This window comes from Manis javanica, chromosome 7 (assembly GCF_040802235.1).
Source record: "Manis javanica isolate MJ-LG chromosome 7, MJ_LKY, whole genome shotgun sequence".
In the NCBI taxonomy this organism is placed as follows: Eukaryota; Metazoa; Chordata; class Mammalia; order Pholidota; family Manidae; genus Manis; species Manis javanica.
The window spans coordinates 125,750,798-125,769,919 of NC_133162.1; the positions used below are offsets into that span (position 1 = coordinate 125,750,798).

Here is a 19,122-nt window from a genome sequence, read left to right on the forward strand (position 1 = left end):
GCCAGCCCAGGAATGGATGGCAACCTTCCCAGCATAAATTTCTGCTGAAAGTCAAGGCTGTAGTTGATGCCAGCCAAGCCTCACTGCCCATCTCCAGCTAGAGCCCACCCTTTGTGTGTCTGGTCCTCGTGGTACCCAAGGATGCCGGGAATTCCTGACTATCTCTGTGCCATTTAAAGAGGATGAAAATGTGTATTTGTAATGGTTGTGAGTGGTCAGGGAAAGATTAAATCACATTCCAGCACTCAAGTAAGGACTTGGGGGGCAGTCCTACAGACTTGTAGAACCTCCTCTCCAGTACGCTGCACTCTTAATTACAGCATAGATTTACATAACAGGCTACAGACAGATTTTCAACAGAGTTTCAGTGCATAAAAGGAAATGTGTCTTTTACAGAGAATGCCTCTATTTATAATAGTTCATTTTTCAGGGATGATGAAATAATAATAAAACATGTATATATCATAATTCAAAGAATATAAAATATTTTAAAATATATCATCACAATTTAATCCTCACAGCCAACCTAAGAAGGAGGTGGAAACAGTAGTTTTATTGCTCCTTTTTCACTGATGGGGAAACTGAATCTCCAAATAATTAAATGACTTCAAAATCACATAGTAAATGAAGGACCTGAGACTTTAACATAGGCAATCTAGCACCCGTTCTGTGCTTTTCCTGCTGTGTTACCTGCCTCTCTCTTGTGGTACTCTTAATGTGTATTATTGATGTCATCATCCAGTCTGTCCCCACTGCTAGAATTCTCCACCTCACCCTTGACTTCAATTTTTAGGAGATCATCTGACTGGCATGGAAAGAGTAGATGGGGTCAGGGGTGATATTTGAGGCAGAGGGAGTATTAGGAGACTGTTAGTGGTCCAGGGAAAGAGGAGAATGGATGGGTTTAGTTTATATTAAATACTTTAGAGATGGTCAACAGAGCTCGCTGATGGATTGGATAAGGAGGATAAGGGAAAGAAAGAAATCAGGGATGGTTCTATTTTGTTTTGATCAAATGTGTTGAGAGTGGACTATCTCTTTACCACCTTTTTTTCTGATTCTAGTATATTCTCTCCCTGACAACAGGAGTTGTCTTCCTAATAACTATGACCATGTCACGTAATCTCACCCTTCTGCTTCAGAACCTCCATTAGCTTTCTGTTCCTTATAGAACACCTAGGTTTCTCTGATTACTAATCCCAAGTTCCTGTATCAAATGTCATTTAACAGTGCTTGCCTTCTGGGGCAACAGAGTAAATGAGATAATGTGTGCAAATGCCCCCTGATGCAGGTGAACTCAATGAATAATAACTCCTGTTACTGACATTAAGACTAACCTTTGTAGTTTGGCGTACATGACCTGTACTCTGTATTACTCACTGTTTGTATCTCCAGCATCTGCTAGGCACCTGCAGCAGGGTAAGGATTCGCTGTTTGTTTGAGTGGAAAGTTTGTACATGCGTGTGTACAGGAGTGGAAATACCTGGTCCTTTGTAGCGGACAAGCAAGTTAATTCATGGAGCCTTCCCAGACCAAGGGAGACTCTAGACCTTTTAAAAACTGGACAATAGAAGTATCACTGGGTTATTAATTTAAAGATTTTTTTAAGGTTAATTGAGTATTAATTCATTTTTTGATTAACAGTTCACTTCATCCTGTAATCAAGGTCTGCAAATCTGTTGTATTGTGAACATTTGTAAGAAGCTGGCCTTACATGATACAAACATAAATTCACATTTAACAAGGGTTCCAAATGGTGGGTCAGTCAATTGACATCAGAAAATCTGGACAATGCGATGTTACCTGGAAAAGCAACATATAAAAGTATATATGCTTAGTATGATTGTATACTCATTATGCAAGAAGTGGGCTAGCCGAGTGGCTGAGGGCACAGACTCTGGAGAGAGACTGCCTGAGTCCAGACGTCTGTCCCCCTGCTGTTGACTAGCCAGGGGACTTTGGGCCTCTCTGCCTCAACCTCCAAATCTGTGAGGTCACTCTGAGAACAAATGAATTAATATGTGTAAGATGCCTAGTATAGTGCCTGGCACAGAATAATACTCATGAAATACCAAGTGCTATTTAATAATTATACAGTTTTTTGGGAAAAAAATTCTGTGCCCACACGTGCACATCAGCACACATTTATAGTAACAAAGGGCAGCAGGAAATGTCAACAGTGATTTTCTTTGGATATAGGATTACTGACAAAATATTTTTTCTTTATTAAGATTTTCCACATTTCTATCTTATAATTAAGAGCAACCATGACTGAGTTTCTTAAAATTCCTCAGGCTCCCGACATTGGTGATACCAAGGCTAACGACAGATCTGTTCTCACCAGCCCGTCTTCCTCCCTCCTGTGACTCCTCACCTTGCCGAAATGCACTTGTTTACTTGAGCCCTGCACCTGCAGATTTCTTCCATAGGTAGAAAGGCGTAAAATTAGAATGAAGAGGAGGAAAGCAAGAATGGAAAAGTCACCCATATTAAGAACTTCCTTTGTTTCCCTGAATCTCTTTCTGTGCATCTGTGCATCGTGGTTTGTTTAAGATCATAAGCATCTGGGCCTTCACATATGTTCAAGGGAAGAAATTATTTACATACATATATTTTAAGGTATTTGTAACTTACTTCCCGTTTTGGTCACAGCTGAGCATCTTAGGACGAATGCTCCGTTCAGTGCGTTGTTCAAACACCGGCCTCCCCATTCTGAAGCCGTGCTTCTCTCGTGTAGGGAGTTTGCCTGGCGCGATCCTGAGCTGCCCGAGGTCATTCACATGCTCCAGCACCAGTTCCCGTCCGTTCAGGCGAACGCCGCGGCCTACCTGCAGCACCTGTGCTTCGGGGACAACAAAGTGAAGATGGAGGTGCGGGGCCCTGTGCCTGGGACACCCTGGGGGAGGCGGAGCCTTGCCATTTTCATCCTCTGCTGGGTCCTTCAGAAATTACCAGGTGCAATGCAGAGGCCCGTGCAGAGGGGTATTTTGATACCAGCTACCCTCTAACTTCTTAGGTAGGCCTCTCAGTACTGCTCAGTAGTAAGTATGGTGGGTCATTTGCCCAAAGTGCTTTTAGCATCTTCAACTCCTATGTCCACTCATTTGCTTCTTTTTAAAACATGAAGCAAAAATCAATTTAACCTACATTTTAGAAGTATTTTCCAAAAATTAATTAGATAAAAATTACAGTTTATGAAACTAGTGAACCCATGTATTTCATGAGGTTTCTGGTCAAGATTGGTGCCAATGCACAATTAAGTAAAGATAAAGATTTATAACTGTTGCTAATACTGAACATATATGAATATTTTATGTAAAACTTTTAAGATTTTTGGCATTTATAGAAACACAGTGTTATTGGTTATTGGATAGTGTCCTATAACATACAGATTCTTTTGACATTTTAGGTCTTTTTCCCCCTGCAGTGTCATAAAGAACACAAGTGTTTTTCATCAATTTAAAATGTAAGATAACATACCAGCTGTATACCTAAAGGTGGATGCAATAAAGCCCAGTAATATTCAAATAATGTACTAGTAAATTGACAAATAGAAGAAATGTAGGGGGAGCAGTCCAGAGAACCAATTCTAGAAACCAAATGATTTCCATCAAAAATCCTTTCTTGTGTTAACTCTGACCCTACACATAGCATTGTTGTTTGTGTAATTGTCCATTGTACCCAGAGTGCAAGCGTAATCTGTGTGTGTGTTCAGAGGCTTGGAGTAGAACTTGCTACCTGTATATGGACTTTAATCCACCTAGGTCTCCCTTCCCTTTCTTAAGCCATGAACCCAGGCAAAATAGTTTTCATCTGGGAGAGTGCCCTTAAAGTTTATAAAACGTGTATTATTAAGAAAAGGCAGCCTTTTGAAATGTCCTGTAGTTGTCCTGTTTTTTGCAATCTTACCGTTAGAGACTTTGGCCCTTGATTAGTGCCATGTCACTGAGGTCTGATACTTAACATCTTTCGTTCTAGGTGTGTAGGTTAGGGGGCATCAAACATCTGGTTGACCTTTTGGACCACAGAGTTTTGGAAGTTCAGAAGAATGCTTGTGGTGCCCTACGAAACCTTGTCTTTGGCAAGTCTACAGATGAAAATAAAATAGCAATGAAGAATGTTGGTGGGATACCTGCCTTGTTACGACTATTGAGAAAATCTACTGATGCAGAAGTAAGGGAGCTTGTTACAGGTGGGTGAAGAAGGTGATCTCGTGCTGGAGGGAGTGTTGAAAACTGTCTAGACTGTGTCCTTGTATGGTGACATTGTGAAGGAGTTGGAGGTTCTAGGTAGGAGATGATGCTGTGGTACTTACAACTCGACCAAGGCTGAGTATAATTTAATGATTCAAAAGGCACTCATAGGACTGCAGGGTCACCTCCGCTAGTATCAGTTATTATGCTTATTAATGCATAAGTATCACTAACAGATGTCTTGTTCCTAGAGGACTGAATACATCATTTTTTGTTATGTATTCCATAGTAAATCTATCTGTATTAAATCAACTGGCTCTCCTTTATCATGAAAATAACATATACTTAATGGGTTGGTTGCCTTCTACTTCAGTCCAGGCAGTGTTTGAATGCCTGTTAGTATCTCAGATGCTTTCCTAGGTACTGAAGCTGTAAAGATGAATAAAACTGAGTCCCTGCCCTCAAGTGGCTGTCCAGCTCAGAAGGAACACAGTGGTTCTGTGTATGTCAGTGATAAGGGACTCAGTAGACGTTGCTTTGGGAGCGCAGAGGACGGGTAAGGAAACTCCCCAGTCAGTGTGAAACCAAGTTGTCCTAAAGGGTGAAGAGGCATTGGCTGGGCAAATATGGGGGACACTTCCTATTGGAAGCAGAGGCTCAGAGCCAGCATGGGGCATGAGGTCAGAGCTTCCAGCCAGCAGGGGGGATGCTGAAAGGAAACAAGGCCAGAGAGAATTGCAGGCCTGGCTTGGAGAAGTTTTATAAGGAATTTGTGCCCCACATGCAGCAGAAGTGATGATGAGGCATGGCGTGGCCAGTTTGGGCTTTGGAATGCATTCTTCCAGCGGGCAGCGCAGTGGAGGACTGCACTGAACTAGGTGAGCCTGGCATCCGAGAGGTCTAGGAGGAGGCCACTAGTCTAGAGATAACAGCTGAACTGTATCAGTCGTAAAAAGAAGGGTTGGGCAGTGGAGAAGAGGGAACGCCAAGAATGTTGCACGATCAGGGCATGTTGGGCCCGCATGAGGCTGAGACACCAAGAGGAGCCGGGTGTTGCTTTGAGAGACCAGATGTCATGTACCGTCACCTGGGTTCCAGAGTGCTTGAGGTTGGAATGAGGAAACAGTTCTGCAAGGGGGCAAATTAATGGCAGCATTATTTATAATAGAGAATTAGGAGGAAATGTTGAGTATTCATTGGTAGAAAAATGGTTAAACAAATGGTAATATGTTCACAGCTAAACCACATACAAGGGTGAAAACAAGCATATTAGCACTGTCAATAGAAATGTAGATAAATCTCTGGAATGTTTGCAGAATGAGAAATACAGCATGATACTATTGGTATAAAATTGTTAAATGTGCAGGTTAAGGCTCTAAATCATTTTTTGATATAGGCACACTCAATAAAGTTAAAATTGTAATTGGAATGACAGAATGTAGATTCAGGATAGTGGTAGCTTCTGGGAGACGCAAGAGGAGAAAGTAGCACTGGGGGGTGTGATCCAACTGTTTGTTTAAAAAGAAAGAAATCTGAAACAAGTAAGCCAAAATATTAATATTAATACATGGGTATTTGTTTTATATTTGCTATCCTCTTTTTCATACTTGAAATACTTAATTTAGAAACTTTGAACAACTTTTTTTGAAATTAATCCCCTTCTCCACTAGCTTCCACTATAAAATCAGAGCTGTAGGATCTGTCAGATGTAATTCTGTAACTCTTGGGAATGTAGCAAACAATCAGGACTCCCAATATTTAAGGGGAATCAACTTTCTTGGAAGACATTAATGTTGAAATACAGCATCCTGTACTCTTTGATACAAAATATATATGCTAAAAGTAAAATACACTCTATATGTCATCTTAAGTCTGGAATAAACTGCCTGCCTGAATGAAGTTTGAATATTAATGCGTTTAACACATCTAAATTACATATTGACTTTTTAGTATGTACTCCCTCTTTCTAAAATGCTTTTGAGGCATCAAACCCTCTCATACCAAAAAATAAATTTACACTTACATACATATGTATTGCGTGTATGTATAAGTCGAAAATGAGAACAAGCTAAGTAGATTTTTAAAAAAAGAATGTGTGCTTAACCATTCTAGAAGTAAACACAGTCATTCTGATTACACCCAAAAATTTACCGTCAGCTCTCTATTAGAGAAGCATAGAGGAGACAGGGTTATTTGCAGTATTCTTCCCTTGTTCGATGTTTGTTTCCCATCACTTTGAACTTGGCATGTAGCGTCCAGCTCTCTTCTCCCAGTGATACACTCGGGCAGCCCACAGGCTGCACAGTGATGTGTGTGAGGCCCCTGAGGGGTCAGCAGTGATCCAGGGACAACCTGATTGAGAAACACAGATTCTACTCAGACTGGGTTTCCTTTTGATGAACGAGGCAGATTTTTCATGACTTGGTCCTTACATCCTTCATGTGCAGCTTGAAGCTTTTTCCCTTTGGTCATAATTGTCACAGGAAGAATATGTCTTTGCTGGATTTTTTTCCCCAAAGTTTGATCCTGGGGAGAAACTGTTATAGTACCTTTCCTGAGCTGAACTCAAGGAATTTGTTTAGATTAAGCAATAAACAAGAAACAGAATGGAGGAAATATGGGTGATTTCTTTTTCGTTTGAAAATAAATCAGATTTATTTCAAGTAGCGCCAGACTTCACACCCATGCACTCATTTACTCTGGATCTGGGAGCTAATTTAGATGATTTCCTCCATATTTGGTTAATTCTCTATTGGTACAGTACTAGTTGCTGAAAACACAAGATGTGTTAAGACATGGACCCTAACCTGAAAAGGAGGATGTTTCCTTTTTCAAAAAGAGCTGCTTCCCCAATAGATTGTTATCAGTGCAAGTGTCAAACTAGCACTAACCTCTCATATTTCTTCTTTGGAAACACTTACCAGTAGCTTGTAGGCTTTAAGGGGTACTTTTTGGCCATACTCATATGGTGGGGGCAAATTAAGAATTGCTTTAGAACTTTATACTGTTACCCTTTTTAATTTATACTGATATGTGGACTGATTGCTTGTGAAATGTTCTCTTCATTTAGCTTTGGGATGGGAGTGCCCAGTGTGTAAACACTTCATTCAATTGACGTATATAAAGAAGTTGGGCCAGAGGATTTCAGAAAAGAGTTTCCAGTTCCAGAATGCTAAATGTCAACCTGGGTTTGATTTTTATATAAACATTATTTAGCTAATATGAAACTACCAAGTCATAATATAAATCTAGCATAGTTGTACATGTATTTATTGCACATAGACATATACTTGTAGGCCAAGATTTATGGGAACAAAAATTTTTTATTCACATTTCTCAGTTCCAAAATTTAATGGTACCAACTTTAAATGATGTTCAGTATTATTTTAAGAATGACTGATCCTTGATGTTTTAAAGTATGACAATATAAGAGATCTTTGAGCTCTTAACTCTTCCTCAGGTCAAATACTCATAAACTGTCTTTAAATCATAGAATCACAGAGTTGAAGGGGTCCTCAGAATTCATTTTGCCCAGTCAGCCACCCAGCGCATGGATGCCCTGGTCAGCTTCCACACCAAGTAGCCGTGCACAATGTGTCTGAACCCACAGGGCAGGGAGCTCATTACTTTGTGGAGTTAAGACGGAGCAGCAGGGTTATCCAGAAAGCAACAAAAGCCATTAAGTGTGACCTGAGAAAGCAAGGAGGATAAGCCCTCGGCAGTTCCATTTGCCTGGGAACTGCCTTACGTGAGAAGACCAGTTAGCCCTGAGTCCAGCCTCTCAGACCTTCCTGAGCAGAAAAGTGTGGCCCAATCAGATCTGTTCTCATTAAAGCATATCTGCTCAAACATGAGCAGGAGGGGGTATGTGACCACGCCACCCAGCATCCCCTATCAGCTACCCATATCTTATAAGGTCCCCTTTTGAAAATAGAGTGTTATCCTCCCAAATTCAGTGTTTGCCACTGTCCCCACAAAGTACTGTGGCTCTGGCCACCCTTGCACGGTGCTTGGCCTCTATACGTACGGCCTAAGAGTTCTTCAGTGGAAATTATAGTCTACTTAGGATCATGAAATGTGGAAGCACAATGAACTGCTCTGTTCAAAATATTGTTTTATTGGAAGAAATTACTATCCCCTTGAAACTAGGTCCTCTGTTATTCTTAATATTAAGTAATTCAACCTAGTTATTAATCCAAAGCCATTTTTCTACTCCCCTTTGTTTCAATTTTACATTTTTAATGAAATTAAGTGAAGTAATTTTGACTATTCTTTTAAAAAGATGCCTTGCCTTGCTTTAAATGTAATAACTACCCAAGGTCTTGGCCACATCTTCATTTGCAGGGAAAAATACTTTTTGTTAGGTGTATTTTCCCAAGACAGTATGGCTGTCACTGTTTATTAAAACAGTTCTCTAATATATAACATGATTCTGGTGTTTTCTGCATTGTGTTGAACATTTTCCAGGTTAAAACCTAATGAGCTTTTCTTTTAGAAGTTACTGGTAAATGTGCTTGCTTAGGGAGAGCTTTTTTCACTACAAAGATACTTTTTGCCTTTATTGTGCTTAAACTTGAAGCTGGATGAAGTATGGTTGTTCCCGACTGGGTTATAAAATGATTGTCTTAAAAGCCACAGTCCAACGGACGGAAAGTGGGAACATCTTGTCAGTAGAAAAGATATGTTGAACTCATTTGTTCAAGATAATTAAATTGTGTTTCTAAGCTAGGAAATATGAGTTTCAAGTTATTGAGCATCATGAAAGCATCATTTTTTAAAACTATAGAAATTGAAGATATTGCCCAAAATCTGGAGGCCTACCTTTTAATGTACCAGATGTCCCAAAATTATCACACTTGTATCACCCCCATTACCACTGGTGTAAAAAGTTGCCTTTGTTCTTGAATAATAATAGACTTGGTTTAAATGACTGCTATATATTCACATTCCTTCCAATTTAGCAAGTGATTATTCATCCATATGGCTAAATAAAATATTTCCACACGGTTTATTTTAAAAATTGTGAATGCCAGCATGGATTCCAGACACTATGCAGCACATAAAATCAGGCATATTCCCTCCCTGATCATTAGCTCCGTACTCCTAATCAGACAACAAATTAGTAAGAAAGTAATAGTCTTGTGCTAAGGAAGGATAGATAGATAGGCCAGGCCAAAGTTAGCCAACAGCAGGATATTCTGGAAAGAGCCTGAGCTTAGTGGACATGTATTCAGCCTTTTAGACTGATATGTGCCCTTACAAGATGAAATAATTTACCAAACATATTCCCTTGGCCTAATGAATATGCCTTCAGACCACCACTTGTTCAGAGAGGAGTTTTTGCGTCCTGTCCTGCTTTCCGTGGGCCACCAGGGCTGTTAGAGCTGTGCGGGTGGTTTCAGGACTCCAGAAACATCCCCTCCCAACTCCCAGCCCAGGTCAGTAGGCTCTTTACCACTTGGCCCATGTTATAAAATAATATCAACAGAAATGTGTGCTGTCTTACTTAATGAACATTTCCAACCATAAAAAATAGTAATAAGAAATAAAATAATTTAAAAAATAAGGTTAATCGGTAACAAGACAACAATGATTTATTAGAAATGAGACAACTCTTAATTCAGAATCACAGAACTTCAAACTGGAAAGGTCCCTAAAGAAATAATCTATTCTTCCCTTCCACCCATACTACAGATGAGAAATAGGTCCAGAGAGATTGGGTCCTGAGGGTGGGTTCCTGACACTAGGCTGGAGCTTTGCCTTCCCGGCCTCTGTGTCTGCCCATGCTTGCCCATCCCAGGCCACTGAGGAGTGCTGGGCAGGCACAAAATCAGCGGGTACCAGTGCCCATTTTCAAGTTTCATTTCCCTTATTCTTTCAAATTACCACCTAAAAGGGAAAGGAAAAAAAAATACCACAATATCTCCTTTACTCTCTGAAATTCACCTGAGAGTAGGGAGAAATATTTTTGAACTTCATTACTAGCATGGTCACATCAAACTAATGATCAGGTATAATTATAAAGCTTCAGGGTGCTTAGAACACCTGAAATGTGTGCTTTGTCCTGTGAATATTTCAAGATTTATAGGCTGAGTATGAAAAGATTCAGCCTTGTAAGTGGCATATGACCTTCTATTTTGTGTGTAGGCTTCTGAATGTGAAGCGGAATGAGGCAGTCAAATGGGAAGGCTCAGTGCCCTACAGAATTCAGGCAGTCGGCCACTGGTCAGAGTGGGATTTCTCAGCCCAAGAGAGGCCCCGAAGTGACACAGTCCCTCAGTAAACTAGACAGCCAGTGAATTTGAGGAAGACATAGGCATATGGTGAAAATCTGAAAAGAAGATGCCCAAGAGACTCCCCTCTCCCCCAGGTCCCCCAAGTACTTTGCTGTTTCTGTGATTTCCCATGGCTTAGGACTGGGCCACTCTGCGTCTGAGCTGCTTCTGCTGGTACCCAACAGCAGAGTCAGAGATTTAGTACGGTTACAAATGAGTAAGCTCATTCCTAGAACGCATAAAAGTCAGCTGTGGAACCTACAACTTGAGTGACCTCTTCTCAGGTAAATCTCCGTGAATAGCGTGAGTGACCTGATTCTGTGTCAGAGGCTGACGCAGCCTTGCTGCCACCTCTACATCACAGAGATTCTCTCAGGAGGAGTTCCCTTCATGTGACCTTTTTTGTAAACTCCCCTTAGCAGAAAAAACCATCCTTGACATTCCTTACAGTCAGTTCTCAGTCAGCATTTTTGAATTGCAAGCAGCTTTATTTTCAGAGAAATGCCTTTCCAGGATATGTAGGACTGTAGGACTACGTCATGTCATTAATCCTCTCAACTTAACCATGAAGTAGTTGGAAAATTACCTAGAATAAAGAATATGTTGAAATGCAAATGTGAGTCTATAAATGGATCTCTAGCATTCATAGATCTTTTCAAAGAAGCTCTGCTCCATTTCTGTACCTGAAAAATCACAGAAATGCAGGCTTAACCCTCATGTTCTTTAAAGACTCTAAAGATCTGTCACTCATGTCCTTTCGCTGGAGAAAAATGTAAACAGCAGGAGAGATCCCCTTCAGATTGAACGTGTAGGTTGGGGCCTCACTGTGTGCAGCCTCTGCTGCTAGTCCAGGGCACTGTGCCACGCAGCCCCCTCCTAGGCACGCACTCTGTACTGCTGCTGAAGTCTGAGGTGGCCACCCCTGGGACCAGCTGGGCTGCAGTGAGCGCTCCCATGCCTAACACAGGAGGCATTAACGGTGTGCAGAGAGTCGCAAAGCAGCCAGGGGAGCAAGGCTGAGGCCCCCTGCAAGCCCCAGCCCTCAGGGTGGGTGGGCTGCCCTGCCCACCGCCCAGGAGGGGAGCTGTGCCAGCGAGACAGGAGTGCAGCAGGCCAGCCAGCCAGGGCAGGAAGGGCAAAGCCATGCGCTGTGCCCGGGACCATGCCGGCACCAAAACTTCCCATTCACCTGCCACGGGTGTCGGGGCAAGTCAGGAGGCCCTGCCTCTTGGGAGCCCCAGGAATGTTCACACACCACCGGGACTCATTTCCTCAGAATTTATCCAGATTGAAGATGGTACTTTTGTCCTGCTCTTACAATAATTGCTTTCCCATTATTCCAATTCCATTTCGGTTTCAAAACTTGTTCATAATCCCAGTCCTGGGGGAAGCTAGAGTGATTTGTCTGAAGCCACAAATAGCAGGCGTTCTTTGTTGCATCTCTGCCATCTCACCAGCCCCTTCATTGCCCCCTTTCTGTTTCAGCTCCATATTCTCATGCATGTGTCAGGCTGCTGGCTCATCTTCAACATCACCCTCACCTTGGGCAGGCTGCAGATCCTCATCACAAGCACTCCCTTTTCTCTTCGCCTTCCCATCCGCTCCTTACTCCTTCAGGTCCTCGTCACATGCCCCTTAAACCACGGCCTGGGCCACCGGCGCTGGGCCCTCCTCGTGGTTCCATCCGCATCACTGCCGTCCTGGGCTCACACCTTCCCCACCTGCAGCCCCGCCTGCTAGGCCAGCCCTAGCCTGGGCCGCCTGCCTTCCCTGCTCCTCCCCCAGGGCTCTGGGCCACCTGGAACCTCTGCCTGCACACGCCAGCTCAGATATGATAGTCTCCAGACCTGCCAGGGGGAGGCAGCGTGGTGCCTGCGAGCAAGGGTGGGTTTTGGAGTCAGGTCGACTTGTTCCTTTGAGCTCTGCAGCCGCAGGCAGATTCTCTCTGGGATGCACCGGCTTGTGTTGTAACTATTTGTGACACGGCCTCCCGAGAGCAGAGGACTCATGTGTCTCCCTTAGAGTCTGGCCTAAAGTGGCAAAGTGTCTCTACCAGCACTTTTCAATAATGTATAAGGCAGGACACATGTAATTCTGAACTTCCTGATAGTCATACTAAAAAGGAAAAAGGAATTTTTATTTTAATGATGTAGTTTATTTAATCCAGTAGTTCCAAAATAATTTATAAGCAATATAAAAATCACTAACGAGGTGTTTCACATTCATTTTTTTTGTACCAGGTCTTTGTGATCTAGTGTGTGTTTGGTGCTTCCTGTATACCTCAATCTGGACTAGCCACGTTTTGGGTGTTCTGTCGCCGCAGTGGCTGACGGCTGCTGTGTTGGACAGTGCAGGTCTGCACTATGCTTGGGTATGAGTGACATTTACATGAGCTACATAGCTTTAGTGGACAGGGATGTAGAAGGCCACATTTGACAGGATGTAGTAGCTGCAATGTCTTGACATTATTCTCTTCCCAACAAAAATCCACAGGGGTTCATTAAAAAAAAACCCTCAGAGGTTAGGAGAGAGCTTCTGGGGCAGCTGCACTGAGAAGACGTGGAGAAGTGTTCTTGCCGGATCCTGCATGTTTCATACAGAGACTACAGAATAGCCAGGGAGGCATATGCTAGGAGCTGGCACTGGCTGTGGATTCAGAGGCCCACATTCCTGCCTTGTTAGCCCCAGACTCTGAGTCTGCAAAATGCACACACCCCAGGACCTTCCTGTGCAGTCTGCAGCCTAGATGTTATTGCGTTTTCCTTGTCAGCCTAGTATTTCTCCCCCATTTGTCAAGAGTGCTTGCAGGGTGAGTGTATCTGATATCCATAGATGTGCCCAAGGAGGCTGTAGATGCAGAATTGCCAGGACGGGATGAAACACATACACCAGGTAGATAGAGTTCCCGACCCTGGGAGCTGATGCCATCATGAGAGTGACTTGTCATGACTGCTCTGGGCCGGAAATGTGGGGATTTGTCATTTGTTGTCTGACTTGATGCCCTCCATACCCCTGAGGCTGGGAAGTTTTTTTTACCTCATGGACTTCTGGTGAAAGAGCGTATGACCGAGACAGGAATGCCCAGAACAGGCCTGAGAACGAAGCTCACTTGTGGAGAAAAATGAAGGGCAAGTCCCGTGGTGCTATTTGGAGGGCACTGGTTCTTCTGGTTATTTTATTGCCTTTTGCAGTGTCCATGAACACTTGCGGGGATTTTTTTAATAATTAGGAAACAACATAAGTTGCTATATAAAAAATAATGGGTTTAGAATTCTTTCATATCACAAAGAAAAACAGTTGTGTAGGCTGTTATGTACTTATGCCATAAGAGAAATAGCGTTTTCCAAATACTTGGTTGCTGTTTTAATGTCCTTTAAGAGATACGTTTTTAAGATAGTGCTTTATTTTAATTAATCAGTAAACTCAGTTTCTAAGTGATTTGGCCATTAGAATAGCTGTAAAGCTAGTTTTTAAGCAGAAGGTCTTCCAAATCTCTATAACGTAGGATTTATGTGAAGTGGTATTTTAATTACTTTATTCATTCATTGCAGAGAAAGTGAACTTACATCTTTCATGGCAGTATTTCATTATGATTATTAGTTACTCATAATTATGTGTACTTTGTCCTGTGGTAGAGAATAAGCAGTTTTTTTCTATAATAATATGCATGAAATCCCCTAGTGTTTTCAAAACTAGTCAGTATGTGTATATTCTTAGTCTTCACAACAAATAATAGCTAATCACTTTAAATTAAATTAAAAACCTCAAGCTATCTAAACCAAATTATAGTTTATTTTTAACTTTATCTTTAGAAACCATAAGATAATGGAGTGTACTGCTAAACAGTTTTGAAACAAATTTTGCATTAAGATGTCAGAGTTGGAGGTTTATCATGTTGATGGAAAATGCTAATCCTACAGCTCTCTATTTTCCCATCATTCTTGCTACATTTGGGAGTTGGTCTGTTTTCTGTTCATTACTTATTACTTGAACAACATAACATTCTTCCTGACCCATTAAAGGAAGCTCTGGACAGACTAAGTGGGGAGAACATTGTTTTATTACTACTTTAGTGAGGTAGAGTGCACACAGGTATTATTAGCTAGTCTTAAGAATGGTGCTTTTTACTTTGAGTACAAAAGCCGGATTAATCATACCATAGCTAAGGCTTTTAAGTTTAATTGAACCTTCTTCATCCAAAATTGGTTGATCGAAACTGGTTGTCTGGGCTTTCCATAACCCTATTTTTGAAATAGAAAAGTGGGGAAGAAAAAACAGTGTTTTGAGACTTCCTTTGATGTTAAATCTACACCAGATATCCTAGCTCTTTGTGTAACATGGTAAGTGCAAGACTAGAGGGAAAATAAAACTCATAGTTCAGGATGATAAAGCTGCCTTTGTGAGCATCCCCTGAATGCCACAGACTCAGCAAGAACAGAATCTTCCTTTTTTTCTGGTCAAGAATTATTCGGAACACTTTTGAAGTTGCAGAAATGAGAGCCTGAATTTCTATAGTATACTGGTTTTATGGTAAGTCATCTCAGTTGACCAAAAGATAGTATAGTCACCTTGTCTACTGAAGGGTTACATATACGTAAACACTTTAACATTTTGTAATTGTGCAACACTGGTCTTGCTGTCTTGCAGTTGGAAGGATGGGGATTCTGGTATGTTGGTGTAACTCTTATCTTCTGGTCCTGGAGACGAGGCAGCTATGGGATTCTCCTGTCCCCATAGCTAAGGGGATGGTTTCAACAGCCATCTGCCTTGGTCTTCACATGAAAAGCAGGCAGAACTGCCAATAAATTGTTCTGACCCTCTCCCCTCAGTTACAGACTTCAAGACACTCCACAATATTCAGTTGAAGAAAAGACATGAAATAGAGGTACTACTTAGGAGCTGTGTCTGAAAAGCAAAAAGTAAAAGGGAAATTCAAAAACACCTACAGATTATTAAATTGAATCCATCAACAAATATTTCTGAGCACTTATCATGTGCCCTGCCTATGGGTAGCAGGAATATTACAGCAAGATGATATGATGGAATTTTTGTTCCTCATTATACTTGCCTAATGAAATTTGAGTTAAAATTTAGAAATACAAATGCTCATCATCCTTTAAATTGTAGAATTATATAGATTCTTGTAGGATTTCAAGCCTACAAAATAATTAAATGGAAAGTTAATCCATTTTGTGCAGCTTGATTCTTCAGAGTATTACCTGTGAGGTACACAGTGGCCGGCGTAGAGTAAAACTACAGTTAATGGTCATGTTACTATTGTTTATACTGATTTATGAAGATTCATGTTGTCCAATCCCATTAAGATATAATGGCTAATAGTGAAACAGACTGATGTACAACACCACTGGTCCTTACAAATGCCTGGTGAGAAAAGGAAAGAACAGGACAAAATTCTAGTACCTGCACAGAAAATCAGGGACATGTGCGAATCTGGGAAACATCCTCTTCCAGAAGTAGGTCTTAGAATTTGCCAGAAAGGGAGGCAGGAGCAATGAAAAACAAGCTTTTCTGCCAACAATCAGAACTTCCAGGCATCAATTCCAAGATCCAATGTGCTAAAGAACCTCTCTTCTTAGTCATGTTTTCACGTGAAGTTTGTGACTCATACAGTTTAATTTCCTGTAGAGATACATCTAATTTTATACCTATAGCCTACAATATGATAGGCTTTACCTTCCATGAAACTTTTTACCTCACAGTAAATTTACTGGAATGCATTTATTCTGTAAAGTAGAACATACCTTATTGGGAAAAAAAACAACTCTATCCCATGTGTTGCATTTCGTGGAGTAAGAATTTGAAAAGCTTTGACAGAAAGGGAATTTGCTGCAATGGCATCAGGAATCATGTGTCATCAGGGGAGATTAGGAAAGGACCCTTCCCCACCAATGGCCTCTGGGCCACATGCTGCCCCTGTGGCTGCCTTATGCCCCAGCAGGCCCATGGTGGTCTATGCCACCCCAAAGGGTAGGAGCAAAGAAGGGGTAAAAACCCTTGGGGAACAGAGGAAACCCAATCAGCAAGGTCCAGAAGTCAAAGCCAAGCGAAAGAGAAGAGGAGCAGGCACGGGGCAGAAAGAACAGTTTCTGGGAAGAGCCCAAGCCTCAGCCACATGGCCAGCCGTTCCGCCTGCAGCTTGGATGGGGCGCGGGAAGACACGCAGGGAAAGGACGGCCCTCGCTTGCCTCCTAGTCAGGATTGTTTTACTCTCTTCAGTTCTACCTCTTTTCTTGCAGCTCTTCTTTCTCCAAAAAGAATAAAAGCTCCCATCAGCTATTCCATGCCTCCCTCCTCTATAAAGGGCCCTGTGGTTTCGCCAGGCCCCGAGAGGCAGAGCAGGCTGTCCCCAGGCTGGCTCCAGAGTCACCATACACTGGGGCAGCCGGTCTCCATCTGGACTGTGGCCGGCACCCTTGGTCTGTCAGGTCAGCGAGCCTGATGCAGTCCCGCGGCCAGGGCCTGATCTTGTCAGCTCCTCCCCCTCCACAGGGCCTCAGCACTTTTATGTCTTGATAATTCTAGAAGCACTATACAGACTTTTGAGCAACTTGCCAAGGCCGCCTCAGGAGCACCGGGCTCTGAGGACCCTCAGTACAGAGAAAAGCAGCTGCTCCTTCTCCCCTCTACCTCCTTCCCTCTAACTTAGGAAATGCCTTGATGTGAGAATGACACTGGAGTAGGTATTATCTTGAATTGACTCTATCTCTGAAAGAGGAAGTATTAAAAAATATTTTTTCTGTAACAATAATTTAACCCACCTCACAGTTGACACAGAATGAATACCCTCTAATACGTTTACAAGTTAAATGACACTCTAATAAGCTACATTTAATATCTGTTGTCGTAGCACTCTTGATAGGAGTTAAGATGTAGGTGACTCAATTTTTAGACATAATTACTCACCTATATCCAAAAGGAACAGCAGTAATTTACACATGATAATCAAAGTCTTAACACAGAAATAGAAATGTCCCAACCTTATCTAAATAAGGGAGGCGAAGCAAATGTCAGCACAGGCTGTGCCAGGAAAGTTACTGCAGGTGTAGTAGGTAAGCTTGAGCTTCCCAATAGCAACAGTAAGAAAAGGATGATGACGAGAAACATGTCAGTCTTTGGAAAAATAATTTTTTTCCAAGTACTATGTTCCAAAAATGGTTTGTCACAGAACATTGACTGTAAGGGACAGTGCTTCGAACAACAGGTTTACTACAATCACAGGATCACTACATTTATGACCCTTGGTGGGACTGCACTCCTCTCCCTTACAGAGTAGCTCTAATTTGCTTTGCAGAAGCCACAGTCATCTTGCCTGATAGATACACAGGCTCTAAAACTTAAGGGAAGGACTATTACTGCTTTGCGATATACTGCCAGAAGCTCCACATACGTTCACTCAACATTTATTACAGGTCCGTTCCCAGCCTAGTTGCAAAGTCAGGCCATAGATTAGGTTTGGAACACACTGAATTCACATCAATTAAGACTGATACGTCTATTTCATCCCTAAAACTGCAGGATCTCTAATTGATTTGATTTTTGAAATCTCATTTTTTAGGAGTTCTTTGGAATTTATCTTCATGTGATGCTGTAAAGATGACAATCATTCGAGATGCTCTCTCGACCTTAACGAACACTGTGATTGTTCCACATTCTGGGTGGAATAATGCTTCGTTTGATGATGATCATAAAATTAAATTTCAGACTTCACTCGTTCTGCGTAATACGACAGGTTGCTTGAGGTAAATTATTTCTTTTTTCCAATTAATTCTGTGATGAAATAATATGTGTCATAGGGAAGTTGATTTTACGAGAATTTACTTTATTAACAGCTACCGAAGATTCCAAGTTTGTTTCACAATTTATGCACTGGACTGTGTTACCCTATGAGGAAAACATCATGAGCAAAGACTAATAGCCTGAAAGACATTGTCTTACAAATGACTGTTCAGTGAGTTAGTCAAAAAGGGCCTTTCACTCTGAAATTACTGCCCAAATTCCAGTGTTTTCCACTTTAACAGCATTTTTCTGATTATTACATTCTGATTGCTACTGTGTTTGCAGCCTAGTTTCTGGTTTTTGTTTAAACTCAAAATGTGATGGTTAAAACCTTTTTGCTTTTAAAAGGGTACAAAAAGGTGTGTGGTTTAAACAATCATCAGGTTTGAGTTTTATAAATAAATGAAAATGAGCCCAAATACTATTTTTGATCATTATCTGTAGCATGTAAAAGCCATAAAGCCTCCTTTAAGTGTGCATAATATTGCTCATTATTTGTCATTAACTCTCATCAGCCCAATTTCTACCCAGTTTCCAAGGCTTACAATGCCCTGGGAACTTGAAACAGAAGCCTTGGGACAGAGGGTGACCCCGAGGGTGGGCTTGGACATCCTGGCTTTCTGCCCCACTGTGCCTCAGTTTCCTCTTCTTTAGAATAAAGATAATAACATATGTCAGAGTTGTGAAGAATCAGCTGTATGAAGTGCTTGGTGTAGCATCTGCCACCCAGCCAGGGCTATTTAACATTTAAGCCAAGATGTCTAAGCATCTCTGCAGCAGAGATCTTGAAAGAGCAGAAGGGAGGGACTTGGGCTGCTGCTGGGAACCGTCCACAGTGGTGACAGATGACTGCCAGC

At 41.7% G+C, this 19,122-nt stretch overlaps 1 protein-coding gene across 18 annotated transcripts in view; it reads left to right on the top strand.

Moving 5' to 3' along the window:
- Positions 1–19,122, top strand: part of PKP4 (plakophilin 4) — a 222,016-nt gene that overhangs the window by 180,761 nt on the left and 22,133 nt on the right. For all 18 annotated transcript variants that reach the window (XM_073241495.1, XM_073241494.1, XM_073241499.1 and 15 more), the window contains 3 exons: positions 2,742–2,870; positions 3,979–4,192; positions 18,045–18,228. In XM_073241495.1, the coding sequence (XP_073097596.1) occupies positions 2,742–2,870; positions 3,979–4,192; positions 18,045–18,228 (527 nt within the window). The remainder of the gene's footprint in view (positions 1–2,741; positions 2,871–3,978; positions 4,193–18,044; positions 18,229–19,122) is intronic.